The following is a 23,207-nucleotide window of genomic DNA, read 5'->3' as shown; positions in this document are numbered from 1 at the left end:
TCAATGCTTTTATTCCATTGTCGAGATTTAGGTTGTTGATGTTGTGGTGTCGGCCATGTCGTTGTCGGTGTTTTCAGGTAGATCTGTGTATATACATATACATATTTATTTCAGCTCAATAATTAATCTAACTATACCTTGGTAGCAAATTATATATATAAAATGTGTTGAACTATGTGTTTTAGCACATTTTATATAGTTAGTTTTAGATCCGGTTATTTGACAGCATCTTCAAAGAAATAAATCATTGTTGCTACGTTTTTGTTATTCGCAAATTGAATGATGTTGTGTTGCATATTTAAATTGCTTTGGATTGCAGTTGTTTTTATACACTGATAAAGCATTAGTGAAACTGCTTTGTGTGATGCTCATCTCAGTCTTCAGTTGTTGGAGTTTTATGACACTATATTAATATTTTCTTTGCATTGGAGATTGTGGACAACTCCTTGCAATTTTGTCTCTTTCTCTCTCTCTGTATATATATATATATATATATATATATATATATATATATATATATATATATATATATATAGACACACACAGGTAGATAAATATACATATATTTGTATGTGTATATATCTATATACAGTAGAGAGTTGATTATCCAAACTAATTGAGACCTGTGGTAGCTTGGATAATCAAACTGTTCAGATAATCAAACATATAAATGAAATGGATAAAAAACTTCTAAAAATGTTTTTGATGGACATTAAACAAGAAAAATAAAACACATTTATTGTAAGTACAAAATGATACTATATATTATAGTACAAGCTCAAAAAAACACGAACAAATGAATACGTATATTGTTTACATATTCAAGCTTTACGATTTTTCCTACCCAAAAGCTTTGGAAGGCTGTGTTCGAATAATTGACGTTTCAGATAATCGACATTCAGATAATCGATTCTTTACTGTACATATATGTAAATAAACTTACATGATCTATAGGCTAGTGGTGGACCAAAATAAAAATAGATTCATATTACTTATAACTTTCAGATTTCATTTTACACCTTAAACATAAGGAGAATTTGACCTAACTTGATGGTGCAGAGGGATAGAGCTATATGGGAACTGTCATAATATATGTATTGTATAGCCAGGAAGTCTGTGCTGTTTGGATGAAGTAGTTCTGCTAGCAATTTGAAGAGTAGCAACTCACCTGCATTGCATTCATACATTACATCTTGCTGCCACACTGGACAGAATTAATTTCTATGGTCTATCTCTGTTTAATTTCTCCAAGTCTTTTAGGTTTCTGATACCATGACAGGACTGGACCTCATTCATAAGTCAGCATATGATTACAGTTTATGAAACTAGTATTGTTTCAGTCTTTGATGTTAGCCAAGAGTTCTCCTTTCAGCACCTGCAATGTGCTGTATGACAAATGGTATGTTGAAAGACACCAAGGTCTGACTACATCTGACTATAGTGAAGCCAATACAGTTGTTCATTGCATTTTCATAATGGCAGTTGGCAATAAGTTTGTCTGCTTTGCCGTTTAAGTCAAATTGATATTTCACCTCCACTCCACCCCTAACTTCTCCATACCCTTTCTCCTCCTGCCCGATGCCATCTTAGATGTCTCTGTCTCTTCCTTCTCCAGCACTAATTCTGGTAGACCATTCCACAATGCTGTCCATGAAGAAGTACTTTTACAGATCTAGGGAATGGTTGGGCCCTCCTAACTGCAACATGTGGACTATTTTCTCCCTCCCCTGTCCTTCTTATTCAGGACAATGTTTCACATCTCCAGGACACTCTCTTTTCACCCACATCATGCTCCACCTATCTCTTCTGGTCTCAGGTGAGAAGAGCTTTAGCTTCACAGGTCTCTGACTATATCCTTTTCCCTTTTTCCCATGCCAAGCACTGTTCTGGTAGGTTTGCCAATATACCCCTCCTTGTAAGGCTTCAGAACTACACTCGAAGTGTGGCCTGACCTGTGTCCAGTAGAACAGGGCCATTACATCTTTGCTTCTTGAGTCTGTCCTTTTGAGAATACACAGCAGCATCCTGTTTTATTTTAATCCAGGTGGTCCAGTCCAGGTGCGATCATCACCCCCAGATCCTATTCCTATTCTGATGCCATCAGTTCTACTACTGAGCTCAGTTTGTTTAAGTGTTTAAGCACTGTAAAAACAAGTCTTAAACAAGATAATGTGGAACAAATGATAAATAAATTATACAATAATAAAAGATGAGAAGTTATAAGTATACACTACATGCTGATAATATTGCAACAGGAAAACTATAAACAAATAAATAAATAAATAGTTCCAAATTCAAAAAAGTCATAGTAATCCATTAGATATTAAATGATAATATTTGGGACAAAACTGGATGATAATTGATTAAGTGACACGAAACCAGACATTGGAAAATTAGTTTGCTTAAGAAGCACATCACTCTGAGGACACAATAGACTCTTTTTTTTCAGATCTTTCTTAAAAGTGTTCTCTTTCTCCTCAGCAGAACAGTGTCATGACACCACAGAAGAAATATTACATTTTAAAATTATCCAAATCAAACTGTCATTATTCCATCCAAAACTGACACTATAGCTACCCCTCTAGGAACAAATAGTAAATGACCAGACTTCAGTTTAAATGCAACTATTAGCAAATGCTGGCAACAATGTAGCAGTAAGTTTTAGGGCTGGAAACTGCCGTGGTTCAATTATAAACGGACAAATCAAAATTGTGGACAAAACAACGTGTGCCTAATAAATAATTAACTCAAAAACATGCAGACGTAGCTTAATTAAAAACTAACACAATGCAATCAGGCAATCAGACTTATTTCAGTTAAAGTCAGTTGAAATCAGCTCCAGTAATGAACAACTAATTGTTACTGAGTAACTATGGTACTTAGGTTTGCCTATTTTCCACATTTTGATTTAGTGTGTATCTGCATTAAATGTAACTGCTATATGACATTCTCACCATGACCTTGGATCTGAAAAACAATACACTGGCAATAAGATTCACAATTTTAGGACCTGTTTGTGTACTCTCTGTGAAGTTAGACACAAGCCTATCAATGTTTTCTGACTACTCAATAGTGTTATTTCCTGCAGCCGTCTGACCTGAATGCTCAATGCTCTGTACCATCTTAGTCCATATCCTGCCCAATGTAAAACCAAAACAGCAATGGAAAGAAAGACATTCAAGAGTATGAGGTCCAACGTTTCAATGAACCCGCAGAGTACAGCCAGAAGTACCTATCCCTTAAATAAGAAAATTCAGGATGGAGGGATCAGTCTTCCAATCTTTCTTTCAGAGTGACGTCTCAGAGATCCAGGGTAAGAGAGAAAATGATATAACAAGTACCTCTTGGCTAGGAAGGATTCTGTGATTTGAAAGGACTGGTTCAGATTCTTAACCATACCTCTCAACTGTCCATATTTTTGCAGAATGTCCAGAATTTTGCTTGATATTTTTGGTTTGTTCATCATAAAATCTGTACTTTTCTGGCAACTCATTGAGGATTAATATCACTAAATAATGGCATGCATTTCAGTTGCAGACCTTATAGCTTTAAAAAAATGTATGTTAACACAAAACTTGTTATTCTATCAACTTTCTAAATTCATAAGAGCAATATTTAAAATATGTCCCTATTTATGGGCCTTTGTACTCCCATATTCTTAGGCTTTGTCCAGATTTCTTGAGCTAAGAGTTTGAGAGGTATGTTCTTAACTGAAGCATTTTTTTTATGAATGACATACTGGTACTGAAAAATATTCTGTCTTTATGAGAGATTAGAGGACATAGATGGAGAAACAGATCCTGGAGTCCTTAGATATTTTACCAAAGTAAGAACACCATCGTTGCTTATGTGCTTTTTGTATGGGCTGGCACGATTGAAATGTTGCATCAGTTTGTTGATTGTGTAAATGATACGACTGATTTTCTTAGGTTTACTTTTCACTGTTCTCCTTCGTCTATATATTTTCTGGATGTTCGATTGTTTTGAAACTTGGATAGAATGGATTCAGCTCTGTATAGTAAACCATGTAAGGTTAACAACAAGTTACATGCACAGAGTATGCACCCAAAAAGGGTGAAGATGAATGCTATGAAAGGACAATCTTTTAGACATGCTAGGTTACATACTAGGGATAGTGACAAGTACTCCTCATCTGACACTCTTGTGAGTGAGCTTTGACAGCGTGGATATCTTGATTCCAATATCATGCAGACTCAAAATGATGTGATATCGTATAGGCATGATAGAGCTAGACTGTACTTTAATATGACTGATGTTAGTTCTGCCGGTGAGAGGACTGAATCTAAAAATCTTCAAATATCTCTCACATATGGTAGTAATGTTGGCTTTATTTGTAATATTATTAAGAAACATTGGAGAGTTTTAACCTCTGACTGTGAATACAGACAAGTTTTAGATAGGTTCATAGGTTCATAGGTAGGTACTAGGCTATCTGCCCAAGGGCATTTATAAGCCTAGCCAGAGTGTGTCTGCTTTCGCTGCCCCATTGATTAATTAACTGATCCTTTGTCAAGCAGAGCCAATGAAGTGATCCCAGGGGTGTGTTTTCTGTTACCCATCCACTCGTCAAGGTTTCTCTTGAAGAGTGTTAGTAAGGGGCTCTGCCTGATGTAATTTGGAATTTTGTTCCAAAGCATGGGGAGTCTCTGTGACAGGAATCTATCCCTCCAGCATGTTCTATTTATTGTTATGGCGAGGTTTAGCTCACTAGAGCGCGTGACTCGCAGTGACTTGGATTTCTTTAGGTAGAGCATGTCCATCAATTCTGAGATGGACATGGCTTTGTAAGTCAGGCAGAGATTACCTCTGAGTAAGCGAAATGCCACTGAGTACAGCCGGAGTTTTTTTCAGTCGGGCTGCATAGAACATATGTTTGAGACCAGTAATCCTCTTGGTGAGGTACTTTTGTGGTCTTTCCAGCTGTTGGAAGTGTCTTGTGAGGTACATCCCAAATGGGGCATTGTACTCTATGATGGGTCTAATGAGTGACGAGTAGAGAGGCACTATAACCTCTTTATTTCTAGATGTGAACCCTTTAGTAATTAGATGGGCCACATAGAAGGATTTCCTAACTACTTTGGTAATATGATTGTCAAAGGAGAGATTACTATCTACCTGAGTCCCCAGATCTCTTATTACCTTTTCTGTATTAAGGGGGCTGCCACCTATGTGGTAATTCGTGGGTGTTTTGTTTTTCCCAAACGGGATGACTATGCATTTTATGACTTTGACACCAGGTGTCCATCTCAGTAAGGCCCTTTTGGAGGATGTCCATGTCAGCCGGAGAGTCAATTATGGCTCCCAGTTTGCAGTCATCGGTGAACTTGGTTAGCCATAGTCCTCCTGTGTTTGCCTGTACTTCTGAGAAGTATAGGCCAAAGAGTAGGGGTCCCAGGACCGAGTCTTGCAAGACACCACTTGTGACTGGTTTAGAGTCGGACCTGGAGCCCGCTATTCTTACCGTGTGAGTTCTGTCTGTAAGCCAGTTGGCAACCCATCTCATGATGTAGGGGTTTATGTTCAGGCTGGTGAGTTTTTCTATAATACCTGAGTGGGGAATGGTGTCAAAAGTCTTGGCGAGGTCAAGGTAGGCTGTGTGAACCACCTTTCCCTCATCTATGGCCTTGGTGACTGTCTCGAAGAAGTCAACCAGGTTTATTAGGCATGATCTGCCCTTAACAAAGCCAAACTGGGTTGGGTCAAGTGTTTGGAGGCTCCCAATGTCTTTGTTAATGAGTTCCATGATGATGCGCTCCATAGCCTTGCAGACCAGGCTAGTCAGGCTTATGGGGCGATAGTTACCAGGGTCAGTTGTAGCCCCTCCTTTGTGGAGAGGAATAACCGTTGCTGTATGCCTTTCTATGGGCATGTAGCCTGTGGAGAGGCTGAGGATGAACAGTGTGTTTTGGTGGGGGGTTAGTTCGTTCTGTAGTTCGTGCAAGACGAAGCCTGGGACACCATCTGGTCCCATTGACGCTGTGTTTTTGGCTTTTGAAAGGCCTGTTTTCACCTGTGCGTCTGTGATTTTTGGGACACTACACTTTTCCGGTATTGTTGTGGGCCCTTTTGGAGGTGAGAGGGGGGTGAAGTTTGCACTGAATCTATCTGCCAGGATGTTGGCAATATTAGTAGGTTCAGTGTATATTTTGTGCTATTTTGCACTAGTTCAGTGCATATCTGCGAGTTGCCACTTAGATTCTTAACATAGCTAAAGAAGGCTTTGTGGTTATCTTTTGAATCCTTGGCTATTTTTCTTTCGAAATTAGCCTTGGATGATTTCATGAGGGACCTCAGTTTCTTGCTGATACTGATCAGAGATGTCTTTTCTTCTTGGGATTTGCTTTTTTTCCTGAACTAGTTTCCTCCTTCTATTGTATAGCCTGTTTATTGCAGTGGTCCACCAAACTGGTTTCCTTCTCTTAGAGGAGTGAGTCTTGGTTTTGCTAGGGATGGCACAATCCATGCATCCTTGTAGGTGCTCATAGAGTGCATTTGTAAAGGTTTCTGCATCTTGGGCAGCGTTACCCTTTAGCATGGGGGCTGTGAAACATACCACCTCTGTCGTAAGTAAGGTGAAGTTTGCTTTAGAAAAGTTTTTTATTGTGGTTTCCTTAGTTGGGGGTGGTGGTGGGGTGTGGACATCCAGAGTGATTAGTTTATGGTCTGATCTAACCAGTGACGGGTTGACCTCCGGTGTGGAATACCTGTCACCCATGTTGGTGATAACCAGGTCCAATATGTTTTCACCTCTGGTAGGGGAGTTTACCAGCTGATCCAGGGAGTTTGAGTTGATGAATTCTAGGAAGCGCTTGGCCTGGGAATTTGTACTCAAGTAGTTTTCCCAGTGAATGGTAAGGTAATTGAAATTGCCCAATATCACAGTGTTTGCTAGGACCTTCATGTTTTCCATTGTCTCCAGAAAGGTGGAGTGGTGGTCCTGGGTCATGGAGGGTGATTTGTAGCAGGCCACAATTTGCATTGCAGATTTGCCCGATGTTAGTTACACATGGATGATCTCAGAGGTATCATGCTGCGCCACTAACCTGGAGGTGTAGGTATCCTTGATGAATATGGATACACCCCCTCCTTTTGTGTTTCGGTCCATGTTCTCTGGCCAAAACGTGTGGAATGAGTATGAGCCCGGTAGTGCTGGAGTGCTCTCTGGAGCCTTAAACCAGATTTCAGTTACTGCACAGATGTCGACGTTCTCCATACTGAGGAGTGCTTCGAGCGCGTGCATTTTGAGATTTAAACTCCTGGCGTTGAGAAGCATAACGCTCAGTTTTTTGTTAATTGTGCTGTTTTCGGAGGTGGGTTTGACTTTTGAGCCTTGCCTAAAAAAGGCACTATGGGGACAGCAAGAGCCTTTGCCAGTATTCGAAAGCCTAGAGGTGACAGGTGCAAGCCGTCTCTTGAGAAGCAATTTGGCTTGTCGAGCATGTCGTCCCAGGCTGACAGACACTGGATCCCCTTTGAATGACATCAGAAGCTTAGCCAGTTGTTGAAATTGATAATTTTTTTTTTATACTGAGGTATCATATCATTCTTGGTGAAGGCAGGATGCTACTCAGGGTCAGGGTCATACTAGCCTGGGTTACATGATCAGAGAGCTCTTCCATGTCTCTTTTCATGTAGTCCAGGGAGTTATGTCTCAGGTCATTCACACCAACATGAGCAATGACAGAGTCATATTTGTACTTGTTCTGGAGTGACCCGAGTGCTTGTGTTATGTGGTGGATTCTGGCTCCCGACAGGCAGCTAACAATAACCTTCTGCTTATCCAGCCTAGTGAGTGGGATGTCATGTGCCTGACTATAGAGTCACCTATTACTAGTGTATTAGGTATGTTATTTCGCCTTAAGGGCTGTGATTGTGCGGTTGTCTGGTTTGTGACGGGAAGTGCAGGTTGTCTGGGTGTCTGCTTTGGAGGTCTCTGATGCTTTTGTTGGTTTTTATTTAGAGCCTCCAAGTATGATTTTGTGTATTTATGTGTATTTTTTGCCAGTGCTGTTTTAGTAGGTCTGTGTGTGGCTGGAGTTGTGGTGCAAGTGTTAACCTTCGCCTCATGACTGCTTGTTCCAGTCTTGGGTGGAGACAGCGTAGCTTCCAGTTTGGCTGTATAATTGCATCTCTCGCATATGTTAGTGCTTTGTGGTAGGAGGAGAGGGTTGTCTGTGTACATGAGGCAGTTGGAACATTGCCTCAGGATACCCAGGTTCACCAGCTGGACTGGAGAGTGCACCTGAAGTTGCCCTTTGGTTATGCCTGAATAGTAGGGTGAGCTGCTTAGTCACTTGGTTGGTGAGAGAGCCTCATTTGCTTTTAATAATAATCCATCCTTAAGGAGGATGTTAAGTTACAAACCTTTGCTTAGGAATGATTTGAGACAGACAGAGGTTAGATATAAAAGCACATATCCATGTCAGGCCTGTAGTGTGTGTGAGTTTATTAATATGGATAATTATTTTGTACACCTCCTCAGTGGACAGTTATTTGAATTTAATGTTTATGCAGACTGTGGTACAAGCAATCTTGTGTACTTAGCCATTTGCAATATACATAGCCAGCTTTAGACATAGGCCAATTAGGCGGCCGCCTAGGGCACCGCTCTAGCAGAAGGGCACTTTTCCAGTATTTATTTAGTGTAGGTAGACCAGAAAGGGGGCACCATGCATTGTGGAGGGAGGCGCCATGGAGCCTTTTTGCCTAGGGCACCAGTTGACCTAAGGCCACTCCTGCCGATATATGTCACTCCTACTATGTTGGCAAGATGGACAGATGTCTAAGAGATCATATTAAAACTCATTACATCCAAGTGACGCCTCCTGGTGCATCTGCAGTTTACTCCTACTGACGCCTCTAGGCATCAAATATTGCTTGTTCATATTTGCATCAATAATTCCAAAAGCATGCTATTACAAGGTTTTAAAAGATTTCATCTTAAAGCTTACACAATGGCAAACTCAACTGTATTAATATTTGACCTGTGTCTAGTGTAGGTAAATAGATATTAACAGTTTTTTTTATGACATTAATTTATATAGATATAATTTTCACATTTTACTAAATATCTCAACAACCAAGTAATACACACAGAACTCTTTAGCCTCATGTGAAAGCTCTCAGCTAGATTAATAAAATGTTACTTATAGTATGTGTGTAACTTGAGTGGTTGCTGAAATATTGTAAGTTGTTTACAAAATATTACAAATGTAATAGTTATTCTACTTACTGTAACTTATAAAATTCAGTTTAATATCTAGAGCCTAAAGAATACTACCAGTATAAAAATAGCTTGTGGTGAAGAGTTTGCCATTTATACTTCTTTCATAACACCTATGGTTCCAGAGATATGAACATTTATTTGAAATGTGAGGACATCATTTGATTCTGTCAAAAGGCTTTGGAGGCCCCATTGGAGGTTACAGTGCAAACTTCCTGATTTCCATTGGAGTGAATGAGTTAAGGAACATGTATATGCTATTAGTAAGTGGGACAGTAGAAATGTACTAGCTAAGCATGTATTGAAAGAAAGTCAAATTCATAGGTTTAAGTTCCTCGTGGTAGAAAGAAATTATAGTATGAATAGAATGGGTGACATTAGGACTCGAACTGAATGCCTTGAAGTGAAATGGATTTTTGATGCTGGCAGCTAATAGGGGGATAGGTCTAAATGAGACTATTCCTTTAAGGCCTTCCCTGAGATCCAGAGGCTTGAAATGTTGATTGTGATCATCTAATAGTGTTAATTAGATGATGCTAGATATATGCTGTGTTTGTTTTTAATGGTAGATCTGAAGAAGCAACATTTGTTGCGAAAGTGCTCATCATTTATACAGTTTAATTTTTATTTTTTATTTTATTAAAGAGTATTGGACCCATCCAGTTGATGTTTGGTTTTGTTTTCTGCTTAGGTGCTTATTTTATTAAGTCAGCAGCCTGGTTTAGTTCATTTTTATCTTTTTATACTTAGGTGTACTTTACAGAAGATTAAATAATTTGAAGTAAGAGGGGATCTAGGGGGACCAAATGAGTGAGTGAGACATATCCCAAAGATGTATGATAATTAATAATTGCAAAATAATAATCACATAAGTACATAAGAAAACAAGTCAAAGCATCAGCATAAAATTAAGTAATAACAATCCAGCCACAAGAAATGCCAGTTCTATATGACCAGTTTACAAAATTACACTGTGGATTTATTTAATAGGTGACAGTGGCATTCAATTTATTTAATAGGTGACAGTGCCATTATTTCTGAAATATTTTTGGGATTATTTAATTTTATATGATACTAAAACAATAAATGAATGATTTTTGTGTTAGCTGTTTAATATTAAATTGCCTTAGTAGGCCAGGTGCTCTTTATCTACCATTAGACATTATGCTCTATTTCTGTGTACAATAATTCTGGAGTATTTATTCTGCTGTTTGTGAATTTAATAATGTTATGAATATCTTAAATACATTTATGGTAAAATCTAATTGATAAGAAAGCTCTTAATAAATCCCAAATTTCCAGATTTTAAGGTCTGCAAATGGTTGCACCAGAAGTGGAAAAATAAAGCCAACAACTTTCTAAACTGGGATAACATGTTATGTGTAGGTTGTGCTGGAATGAATAAACTATTAAAATGCAGAAAGAAAAATGGTTCACCATAAGAAACACAAAAAGGGGAAAACACAAGAACATTGCACCATAGTGAAAAACATGAAATTGTAATGCATTAAAAATGACGTTATGGAGTATGAAAATTTAATTCACGTTGAGGAAACCACCTTCATTTCCTGTCCCATACATCTGCAGGATATACTCACAGTAGAAATCATATGGCTGATGAGTGAAAATAATTTGTCCTATTCGTTCAGTAAACAAAACAAAAACGTAATTTAGTAGATATATTTATATAGAGGAAGCATTCTGTTTGATATTTTGGTTTCTGTTCTGGATTACAAAGTAGAAAGAAGCAGGATGAAACATCAAATACTATCACTGTTTTCTCCAGGTGCAATAATTTGCCTTTCAGGTAAGAGGTTTTTTTTTTGGCATTTTATAATCAAAACAAATGTTATGCCTTTTGATAATATTATTCATTTTGATTGCTAGGATTTTGGAAATATTTTAGTTTTAGTTTTTACAGTGTTTCAAATGACTCCTAATAAGTCATGCAACTCCCAAGACACCCACAGAAAGATATACTTGTACATAGTTGGATCAGGCAGTTAACAGAAAAAAATTAGATAAAGCTACTGTATAACTGTATTGTTTTATAATGGCAATACTGTTTTCTATCAATTTATGATACAGTAATATTTAACAGCCTTGATCGGGAAACTCTGTGAGCTACTGGAGATGGATTGTGAACACACTATTTTCATGATAACATTTCGTGCCCTTAGCTGCTTGTACATATACCTTAACTACTGATCCAATAAACAATACAGTTTAGAATGCGGAGTAATTTTGTCAGCTTTTCCATCAAAAGTCATCACTTTAGGTTCTTGGATGATCATAGGCTATTGTGTTACTGAATGAAAAAAAAATGTATCTTAATTGTTGCAACACAGGATAAAGGAAAGACATTATTTTAGCTCTGCAAAGTAATATGAGCATTTATATAGAGTTATATAAATGTGTAAATAATATACTTTCAAGGCAATGTAGCTGAGGGTGTCAGACTACGTCTTGTTAAAGTGTACATAAAACAGAAGTTTTGCACATAGACTGTAAAAGTAAGGAAACTTAAAATTCATTGGAGTAGTGCCACTGCTGCAATCAGAAGTCACTTCAGAGAGTATTGTTTTATACAACCAGCACATAAGTTAGACAGAAAATAAGGTGGTTACATTACTAAAACAGCAGCTGCTATCACAGGTAGTTCTGACATGGCTAACTATATCAAATTAAATGATGGAGTCATTGATTAAAGGCTGTTGAACTAGAAAGGGGCTTCTTCATTTATGCTGTTTGGAAAATGAAGAAATACTCAATATGTAATACAACTTGTTATACAGGCTATTATCAGTAAGCTGTACATACCACAGTGATTTACAGTTTATATACTTTTCTACAAAACACTTGCAGAATATATTGATTCAAATAAAGATATGTTTCATTTTTTCAATCAGTAATTATTTTACAAGCAAGGTTTCATGGAATATGGAGGTGCCTTGCAATAATTCTATTTACATCCACTTACCAGGGAATATGCTAAGAAGGGGTCGATCAGCAGTGTACTATTCATTCAGCTTTTGATTATTCCCATGCCGTGGACTTCAAATCCCCAAGCAATCTACCGAATGAATAATTAAGGTCGCAGCACCTCAGGTGTATACTGGTGATATCAGCCGATTGTGTTGTCATTTCTAAATGCACCCCTTACATTAGGACTCTTTTACTTTGTTTTCAGGTGCTTTTCAAATAAAAATGCATTACCTTCTTCCGTTGAAGTCATAATAACTGTCTGACTTGATTTGATTACTATTACATTAGGTGCAACCTATCGAAGTACATTGCAGTACAGACTATTGTAGAGGAGAAAAAAAAAGGTTCCTTTCATGCCTTTCACTGAAACTGCATTGCCTCATAAAGTATTATAATTTTGGTATTGATTTCTGAGTTATTATATTACCTCCTAGCAAGGCCATATTAGATGCGTACTGCTGTTATGGGGGACTTCTTGCAAGTTAGGTCCCTTGTGTTGGATCTAACCTGGTCAAAGAAATTAAAATATATTACAGTGTTTCTAACTGGTTGAAACCTACCATTTCTCAAGAAAGTGTACTTATTCTCAGTAAAATGGTAAGGTTTTCTTAGTACAATCAGAAATTCACTAAAAAAAAAGACTGCCATATATATCCAGATGAAAACAGTGCATATACTGTTTATCTTGAGGTTATTTTTTTTTCAGAGATTGCAGCCACCATTTTGAGAAGAGATACTACCTTACACCATTTTAAGCATAGCCGTTGCAGAATGACTTTCTGACTATATATATATATATATATATATATATATATATATATATATATATATATATACATATATATATATATATATATATGTGTGTGTGTGTGTGTGTGTATTATATATATATATATATATATATATATATATATATATATATATATATGTGTATACACATACGCACACACACACATATATATATGTATATATTTTTATATATATATATATATATATATATGTATATATATGTGTGTATATATATATATATATATATATATATATATATATATATACACACATACATTGAAGTCACTAGAGGTAGCTAATTAGATCTGAAGATATACTCATATCTCTTTTTGTTTCTTCAGAATGTGTTTTTTTCTAGGTAGCTGGTATTGGTTAATTTCATGTTATTGTCATTTTTTTCATTCTTAGTTATTCCTTTCCTTCTTACTGTTTGTTTGCTATGCATATGTTGTAATGGTTACAGAGCCACCAGTATAGAAGCTGTGTTACTATTGCCACCTTTTCTAGTAAATATTTGCGTTGCTGTGGCGTGGGAACGTATGCTCTGAAATGTGCCATTAATCTTTACTCTTTATCTCCTACTCTATAATGGATTTTTCCATTTCTATGAGTTTTGTGTGATCCATATTAGAGTTAGTCCAGTTATTATTATTATTCATTTTTTAACTAGGTAGACAATCTAGGCACAAGAAACCTTTTCAGGGGTGACCCAGGAGTACTCCATGTTTAACAATCTTGGTAAGGGTCACAAAGGAGGAAATGGAGCTGGAAGGAATCAAACCTAAAACTAGAGAATAAAGCAACTTATAACGGTAATCCACTGCACTGAACTGTCATATTAGGCTCATTGACCTTCTGCCCAGTAATAACATAAATTATTATTTTCAGTGTACTCAGGAGGCTGACATTGGTTTACTTACAATTTCTACAACCTTGTGTTATATTGCTTCTGTGATAATGTGTTCATCAATTGCTTATCCATTGTTTTTTTCTTGGTTTATGCACAATTATTGTAACATGTTATTGTTTTGCTTCTGTAATAATGTCTTCATCGATTGTTTTGTCATCTGTGTCAGTATCTGTAGTAATCTTTCGTCTGTGATTCTTTATTATTTTCTGTTGCTTGTTCTGCTTTTCCTAAACAATCTGAATATCTTTGTCTCACTTAGTAATACATTTTGTCAGAGACGTGCTCACTTCACTTGACTGCACCAAAGCCTAATTTTGTCACCAGACATGCATGTAGCCCCATAACTCTGATTCTTTCTATATATTCAGCAAATCTGAAAGAGGCCCGTTTCTTCATTTTGGTCTTGATAGATAAATTATTGGGGTTTGCTGGTTTCCCATAATGGCAAGGCTGGAGTAATGTTCTCATTTTTCATAGTTAGCTGTGTCAGAATTTCTGTTCTGATGTAGTACACTAAACATACAATATATAGGGAAAGGTATGATGATTTACAGTATATACATAATTCACACTGTTAGGGATATTTCAATATTAGCAGTGATGTTACTTATTCCTAGTTGAAGCTGCCATTTTTTTATATTAAATTGCTTATTTATTTATTTGATTTATCAGCCTTGTGGGTGTGCAAGTAGTTTCACATTCCATTTTCTAGCATGGCCCAGTTAAGGAAAACAAAGAAAAATATGCACATTATAACCACTGTTACATATGATGCAGTAAAAAGAAACATGGATTCTGGCAGCAGAAAAGGATGGCTCCCTGTTGTAATTCTGTTGTAGTTCTGAGACGTAGAATTATGAAAAGTAAATAGTGAAAGTAAAGGAGAACAATAAATGTCGACAGCTTCTGTTTTCCTTTAAATGTATTTTTTGGGGGCAAACCTTCCTGCACCCTGCCTGTGTTGAATGTTATACCCCCAACACTCCTCCACTACTTATACATACTATCACTAAGATCACATTACCTCAGAGGAAAGGCAATACCCCAAGACCTGTCTATCTAGGACTTAATACTAAGTCCCCATTTTTGCATATTCAGGTTTGCTCTTCCAGGACTCATCTTTAAGAATTGTGGAATATAAAACTGTGACTGATAAAAGATCACTTTTCTTAGATAAACATTCTTCTCTTATGAGAACTGTTCATGTACTTCATATCATTCTTAAAAATTTTGTTACTCTTTTTTACTGTATTACTTCTTCTTATAGGCTGTAATTTTACCTATTTATCTGCGACCTGCTGTTCTTGTGTATCTCTTTCTTTTTATAAAAACAGTATCTAGCTAGATTCTGTTGATAACCTTGTGGTACTTAAAATGTTTCTGTCATGTTTCTGCTGTGCTGTTTTTCCAAGGACATTCATTTTAAGCTCCTGTAGTCTCTCTTTACATTACTTCTATTATTAACCGTGTGCCTCACTTTGCTGTTCTCCTCTGAATTGTTTATATCCAAACCTCCCTGCATCACTCTAGATGGCAACTGGCTATATGGAGAAGAAAAAATCAACTTCTTATTTACTAGTTAATGATAAGTTTTCCTATGCATCTCAATATTCTAACAACGTTCCTTTCTGATGTCTCTCACTGCTTGCTTACGTTTAGGTCACTTGAAATGATCATGGGACTTTTGTTGTTACTACCAACCTTTCAGTTATATACACATTTCCTGTGTGTTTGGTTTCCAGATGTGTTATTTTGCATTTTTTTCCTGAAGTTATTCAGCCATATGTTAGATCATTCCTAAACATTTTGTCAAAAATTCTTATCATCTCTGTAACTTATTGTGCATCACCCATGATATGATTGTAGAATACTCAGCACCTAGAAATTTCTAAGGTTATTAAACCCCACCTCTGGCCCTTAGGCCGAGTTATTCTGGAATAATTACATTTGCTCCCATTTTTATAGAGCTTGACACCAGATGGTCTACACTGCTTTAAATTTACCAAATTTCTTACTTTTTCTTGAGAAATTATCCTTTTATTTTGCATTTTTTTTACTTTTGCTGACTTATTTATCCAGATGGGATACAGATCTTTATTTAGGAGGACTGCCCCTTTTTCCTTGATAGCTTATTTCCTCTGTCTGGCCACAATTTTCACAAACAAATAAGTATATAGGAAGCTGACCCCCCCTGAAGATTCCTTTCCGTAGTGACATATAATCATAGATATGTTCCTCTTGATGCTAAGCACTGTGTGTTCTGCAGGGGCTTCAGTGATGCACCCTGAAAGAGACATCATAAGGCATTGGAAATCAATAGAAATAAGGGGGCGTTTCTTCTTCAGTGACTTCTTATTGTTCTACAGAAACAGAACACCATAGTTGAGAAAAACAAACAGTGACTATCAAAGAAGAGAGGGAAAGGGCCTTCTTGGTCTTTGACTGCAGTACAGTAATACCTACTGATGGATCAATGTAATTCCTTCACTTCCTAATGGAATTCTAGCTCCAGGTACCTGCCGATTTGCAAGGGATGTCAGTGGTCTGTCCCACTTCAGCCACCTGTCTTGACTTTTTCACATCAACAGGCATCATTCATTCTGGACTGGCACCAATCAGTACCTCCAGTTTTTATGCTTCTCCTGCACTCAGGATGGCACTTATGTCTTCTACTTTGCTTACAGGCTGTGTTCATCATATCGCCTTTTGTTACCTGCTTCATCAAAACCTCACAGCCTGACTCCTTCCTTAGCTCACCAGCACTGGCTGTATTGATACAAGTGCCTATTTTTTACCACCTTTCAGTGTCAATCACAGTGACATCAATTCACAGGCATTGTATGTTTGACTGATGTTGGCCATTTCCATAGTAACTCCCATGAGTATACTCCTTTCAGTCACTGGTACCAATGTTGCTACTTACAGTGGCATAGGTGGTACTGGTCTAGATTATTCCATTATCACTATTTTGTAGCCATTGTTAACCTATAGTGCTATTTGCCTCACAGTTATCTGTGTACCCTACATCCATGGCTATGGTAATTTTGGTCCCTCTTTGTCTCCATATCAGTGATTTGGACCCTCCCATTCAGCTGAGCCCAATCTTACAACTTAATTTATACTACTATGACTTATTTCTCACCTGGTAAGCTTCTGTACCAGTCTCCCTGGACCCTTCGGTTAAGTTTCTTCTTTTCTACTCTTTGCTTCAGCCACTAGACCACCTCTTTACTGGAGCTCAGTACCATACTTTGCCTTAATTGGTCCCTCACAATTTTCAGCATTTTAGAGGGCATCCTTCTTCTCAGGAGCTATGTTAAAAATAGGCCAAATAAATGCCTGAAAATATGTAAATGTAATCCCACAGTATCATGATGTCTCTGACTTAGACAGTGAGGAAAGTGTCTGTCAACAACATTCCCCAATGAACCAAGGTCAGAAAAATACTAAAGCTAATACTGAAGGGAGAGATCTGGTTTGTAAATGCTGTTAAATTCCATGCAGTAGCACTTACAGTAGGTTTGATGTATACCAGATAATTCCTCTAGATAGTCACAGCCACACTTAATTTCAGGACTTGATCTGGCCATAAATCTGTGGCATCAATCCCTGAAAAGGTGCATTAAATATTCTGTCCAACTGAGATTAGATGAGCTGGGCAGAGAACCCGAAACTTAACCGTTCTATTTCAGTCATTGCATTGCACTGTAGAAAAGTCTGAGACTGTGAACAGAGCTAGGAAGAGAGAGTATGCCTTCTCTGCGTTATCCAGGAAGTTACTAAATTATCTCATGCATATAGTATTTTTCTACAAAGATCTGTTAGATTGTGGTGTACAGAGAGAGATAGATTATCAGCAAGAGAGACCAAAAATACCTGGGGGGGGGGGGGACTGAAGGTTGCTTTCTCAGAAATATTACCTAATCTAGCTGCAAGAACACTGACATAAGAGATGATTATGGAGTATTGTAACCACCAAGAATAGGATAAAGTAGCAGATCAGAAATTCAGAAAATGCAAGTTTATTAAAACAAAAAAAAAGCTCTCTAGTACTTCACTCATTGGCCTTTAAAGAAGATTAGGGAGTATGACTGGCTGTGGCAAACAATGTGGCAGAAGGGTTTGGGACTAGGGATGGGGTAGATATGGAGTAGATGCCAGTTGTATTCAAGGAATTGGGACTAGTAGGAAGATGGGGTAGATGTGGAGAAGTAGCCAGCTGTATTCAGGGAATTGTCTATATGTTAGATTTGAAGTAAAGACAGCTCTTACTGCTGTATTTCAAAGGTGGAAACAGTGCCTCAGTGATCATATCTTTAAACTAAGATGGAAGAGTGGCGAGAGTGCTAATGAATCAAAATATGGGATTAGATATTCAGGCATTTAACAGAAAGACAAAATTGACAGAGAAAATAGCAGATTAACAAATAGGAATGACTCAAAGTGTTGCTGGGCAGTATTTCTGCAATGCAAAGAGTCTGGATACAAAGATGAGAGATCTGCAGGCATTAATGTTGGGGGGGCATTGGTTGTATCATAGAAACTTGGGACAGAAGCAAGAGGAGTTGACATGGAAAATTCTAGGTTTAGGTTACTCAGAAATTACAAAGAAGGGAGAGACAGAGTTGCAGTAGCAATCTACATAAAGAAGGGTAACAAGTGTGAGGACAGATGGAAGGAAGAACATCAAATGAAGAATGCATGAAGATGACAGGAAGGGTCATAACCTAGGATAAGTGCCCTATCAGTCAAGGTAGAAGTACTGACAAATTGATACATTCTATCTCCCCACCCGTATGTATAACTGGAGGAATACAAGAGAGTGGCGGAGAATTAAAGGGATAAAGTAAGAGGAAGTAGGTAATATATATAGGCAGTCTCAATCTGTCAGGAGTAGACTATGAGGTTTTGAGCTCCTGGGTAGAGAGAGGAATGGGAATTAATTGATGTCTTAGACTATGAGAGATTCAGCCAACTGGTGCAAGATTATACCATAAAGGATAGAATTTGTGGTCCTAAATAATTCTGAGGAGTTTGTGGCACCCTAATTAAGACAGTGTAAAGAATAGTGGTCATGCACATGTGTGGTTTAGGGTAGTGGAGAACATTTAGAATAAAAGACAAAAATGACTGTAAGGGGCAGCACTGTGGTGTAGAAGGATAAAGTCTTAGCTGTGAACCAGGCAACCGAGGTTCAATTAGTCCCTTGGGCATCTGAGGCACTGGCAGGGAGGGAAGGGTGTGTTCATCCAGGGGGCATTTGTCTACATGTTTTCTTTGAGAAGACGTGGTCTATAGAAGGGAGTAGGCCTTGGATGTAACGGGCAAGCACAGGGAAGGGGGAAGAAATCAAGGGTAAGTCATAAATAAAAAATTCTCCAGGTGGAAGCAGTCAATGGTATGATACCCCAGGGCACCATTACATTCCATACCAATGCCAGCCTTAAAAGATTGATTGTCCAGGGGTTGTAAGAGAGGTTGGCAGACCTGGTGATGGATGGAGGTATGGGGGTAAGCCAGAATGAATGTAGCAGAATTGGGGGAAAAAGATAATGATGAGCGATTTTAGGAACGTGACTTAAGAAGTAGTACTGAATAAGGTCATGGATGAGTAGGAAGTCTGGGAGCACACAGAGGGAATTAACAATCTTAGGAAATGGGTCAGGGATAGAGTGCTTAGAGTTACAGACAAAGGTGTGTAGAAGAAGCAGAAAAAAAGAATAATGCTGATATGGCTACACACAGAAATGTGAGACTAGTAATTTAGGTTAATGCAGGGTTTACAAGAGGTGGAAAGAGCAGGGAAGGGTGGTGGAACAGGCACACTGGAAGACCACAAGAAAAGGGGCGACAGAGTTAATGAGGGCAAGAAACTCAAGTCAAAAGGTAGTTAGAAGGAAATAAAAGAGAAGCTAGGACTTTTCCGGTATGTAGCTGAAACGAGGAAAGGAGGGACAGACCTGGCTGGGTTATACAGACATGACAGATCACAAAACACGTGGAAAAAAGCAGAGTCACTGAATGTACCCTTTGCTTTGATCTTCATGAACTCCGGGGATCACTTCAGTGGCTCTGCTGGACAGAAGCACAGGGAACTAATCTAACGGGGTGGCAAAAGCCAACACATTCTGGCTAGGCTTATAAATGCCTTTGGGCAGATAGCCTAGTACCTACCTATGAACCTATGCAAGTACAGACCTCTTACCTTAATAGGAGTAGCAGGCAAAGTCATGGAGAAAATCCTTGAGGATGGGTTGATAGCATTTTTAGTGGACATCAGTCTTCAAGTCATCAGTCCCTATAGGTTCATGATCAAAAGGAAATTGTCATTGGCACTTGATCCAACAGTAAGACTGGATTCCAGATGAACTTGATAGAGGAGTGCTTGTAGTTATGGTTGACCTGGACTTCAGTAAGGCCTTTGACTCATTCACACACAGGAGACTGAGATGAAGACCTAAAGGAGATGAGACTGGACCCAAACCGAGGAAGTGGACTGCTGTGTGGATGAAGGATAGACCACAGAGGGTTGTAGTGAGAGGTATGATATCAAGAACAAGAAGACTGACTAGCAGAGTACTACAGGGGTCAGCCCCGATCCATTGTTCTTCAACGTGTTTGTCTCAGACATATCTGGCTGAGGGAACTGAGAACAGAATTCATCTCTTTGCTGATGACAAAATGATACATGCAACCTTGGAGGGTGGGGAAAAGTATAAGGGGGAATTAGGGTCAGCTTAATGACATGGATGGATGAAGCCTTGACTATGAGCTGGATAACCCAGATTTGATTAGCTGCCAAGACACTGGAGGAGCTGATTAGAGAGCCTAGGACTGAGCATCTCTACCATCTGTGGCTGGGAGCTGAGTCCCATTGTGAAGGGACAGTTTTGTGTGCTGTATACAGGCCGAGGGCATGTGCTTCACTCTAACAGGTGCAATAAGCAGTAGTCTTGACAGAAACTTGTGCAGAAGCATGCAAACGACATTGAGGGGAAGCCATAGCAGGCTCTCTTGTAAATGAGCATGCATATCAGCTGCCCTAGGGTTGAGGAAACAGACAATTAAGAAAACCCTGATGGCTGCTTGTTAGACAGTCTCCTGGGACTGGTTTTCATACTAAGGCTGAATTAATGGGTTTTTCAGTTGCAGGAAGGCTGCTAGTTGCTAGGTATCAGGGATAAAAAGTATATATAAAAAATAATTCTAAGGAAGGATTTGTGAAATCTGATCAAGTGGGTGGCAGTTGAGGTTTAGTACAGACAAATTCAAAATGCTGCGGTTGGAGCTCAGAATGCTGGTGTACATTCTCGGGGAATAGACTTTGGAGGCAAAAAAATAAAGTTTGCACTCTGCAAGACATTTATCAGACTAAACCTTGGCTACTGTGTAGGGGTTTTGAAGCCATACATGGAAGGGACATCAGGCTGTTGGAAGGAGTTCAAAGAAAAGTCATTTGAAGGATCTGTATGGTATATTTTATGGGATATGACCAGAGATGAGGCTAGAGCTTTTCAGTAACATGAAGACATGAAATTGGTGCATGAGGTCATGTCAGGGATGTGTGAAGTAGTTCTCCTGAACAAGAAGGACAGACTAAGAGAAGAGGGGGCAGAGGCAGCAGATTATAAGGCATAACTATCCTCTGGATGTCCAAAAATACGTCTTTAAAGAGAAGGTTGTGGGCCCATAGAATGAACTAGTGGTGGAGAGGGTAAATATGTGGACACTTGAGAAGGCATAGACAGGTGACAGGGAAGTAAAGTGTTAAATGCCAGTAAATGCAGAATATATAGAATTATTGCCTATTTGTGCTGTCAAGCAAATGTAATGCAATGTAACTAACAGGGGGTCTATATTATAACATCGAAGTCTAACAACTTTGAATGTTATAATATTGAACCCAGTAGGGCGAATGCTGGAAATAGCGAAGCTGCAGAACACCAAATACTTTCCTAGGGAAAGTATTCAGTGGGCCTTTTCTGCAGCTTCGCTATTTCCTCAACTGTGGAGCGAAGGTTACGGACCGGGTTAAGGAAAGTGTGCGAACGAAGGTGAGTGTGCTGTTGGGCGTGAGTTAGATGAGTTAGGGTTAGGCATGGGTTAGGTAAGTGTGTGATTGTGTGGACGTGAGGGTTAGGGTGGAGTAGGTGAGTTAGGGTTAGGGAGTGGGTAAGGTGAGTGTGCGATAGTTAGGGACCTTAGGGCTAGGGTTGGGTTAAAGTAAGTGGATAGCTAGTGGTGTATGTCTGGTTTAGTGTAGGGTTTTGTGAAATGTATGTTTGTGGATTATTTATTTTGGTGTGCTTGTGTTGTACGTATGTTTGTCGGAACAGCAAATTTTTTCCCTGGGAAAAAATTTGCTATTCTGACTGTTCAGTTTTCTGATGTTTCGATTGAATGGGTTTGATATTATAACATTCAAAGTTGTAAAACTTCGATGTTATAATATAGACCCCTAGCAGGTTCACTGCTGAGGTTGTCATGGCAACAATTATTAGCTTCCTGATGGTCCAAGCGGATTATGATGCTGCAAATTGATTAGTGGGAGTGGATGGGTCTGACATAGTTATAGCTGTCACTTCTTTTTTTTTTAAAACAAATTTATTGTTTTAACATATAAGAGAAATATCATAACAATTTTATACAAATAATTACAAATAGGTATTATTATAATATTCAACAAAACAACTAAAGTATTTACAAAGACATCCACTACAATCAGATCAATTAATTAAACTAAAATACTGTGCTATTGAAATTAGAATTTTTTTAACAAATTTTGTAAATTATCCCATACAATAAAATGTGATGTTTTTCTAGTTGTTCTCATTCTAATTGTGCTTATTTCCATATGACACATTATATTCATAACATTTTTAAATTCATTGAACGAAGGAGGTGTATCTGAAATCCAATTTCTAGTTACTATTTTCCTAGCCACTGCTAGGATAGACCATAACAAGGGAAGCTTAATCTTTTAACACATTGAGGTACAGGTGTGTTGAATAATATAAGAGACTTAGAAATAATGAAATTATCTGTAAAAGAGCCTGCAAAAATTCATTAATTGACTTCCAGTATTCTTTCAACTTCATACAGTCATAAAACATATGAGCCCAGTCAGCATTAATTTCTACATTACATCTCTTACATAGATTATCTTTATTATTAATTTTATTCATCATCAAAGGTGTATAAAAGATCTATGTAAAATTTCCATGTATAAAGTCTCCAGACAATGGAAGATGTAGTTCTATAAGCAGATTCCAATATATA

At 38.0% G+C, this 23,207-nt stretch overlaps 1 protein-coding gene across 1 annotated transcript in view; it reads left to right on the top strand.

Annotated features, from left to right (window-relative positions):
• The first annotated feature begins 10,826 nt into the window (after window positions 1–10,826).
• CD3G (CD3g molecule) overlaps window positions 10,827–23,207 on the top strand; it is a 101,516-nt gene continuing 89,135 nt past the window's right edge. Inside the window, exon 1 of the mRNA XM_044080890.1 lies at window positions 10,827–11,051. Within this exon, the coding sequence (XP_043936825.1) occupies window positions 10,997–11,051 (55 nt within the window). The 5' untranslated portion in view covers window positions 10,827–10,996. The remainder of the gene's footprint in view (window positions 11,052–23,207) is intronic.

This window comes from Protopterus annectens, chromosome 8.part0 (genome assembly GCF_019279795.1).
Source record: "Protopterus annectens isolate FY-2018-M chromosome 8.part0, PAN1.0, whole genome shotgun sequence".
NCBI lineage: Eukaryota > Metazoa > Chordata > Ceratodontiformes > Protopteridae > Protopterus > Protopterus annectens.
The sequence above is the reverse complement of the archived record's forward strand: the minus strand, read 5'-3'. Positions and strand labels throughout refer to the sequence as shown.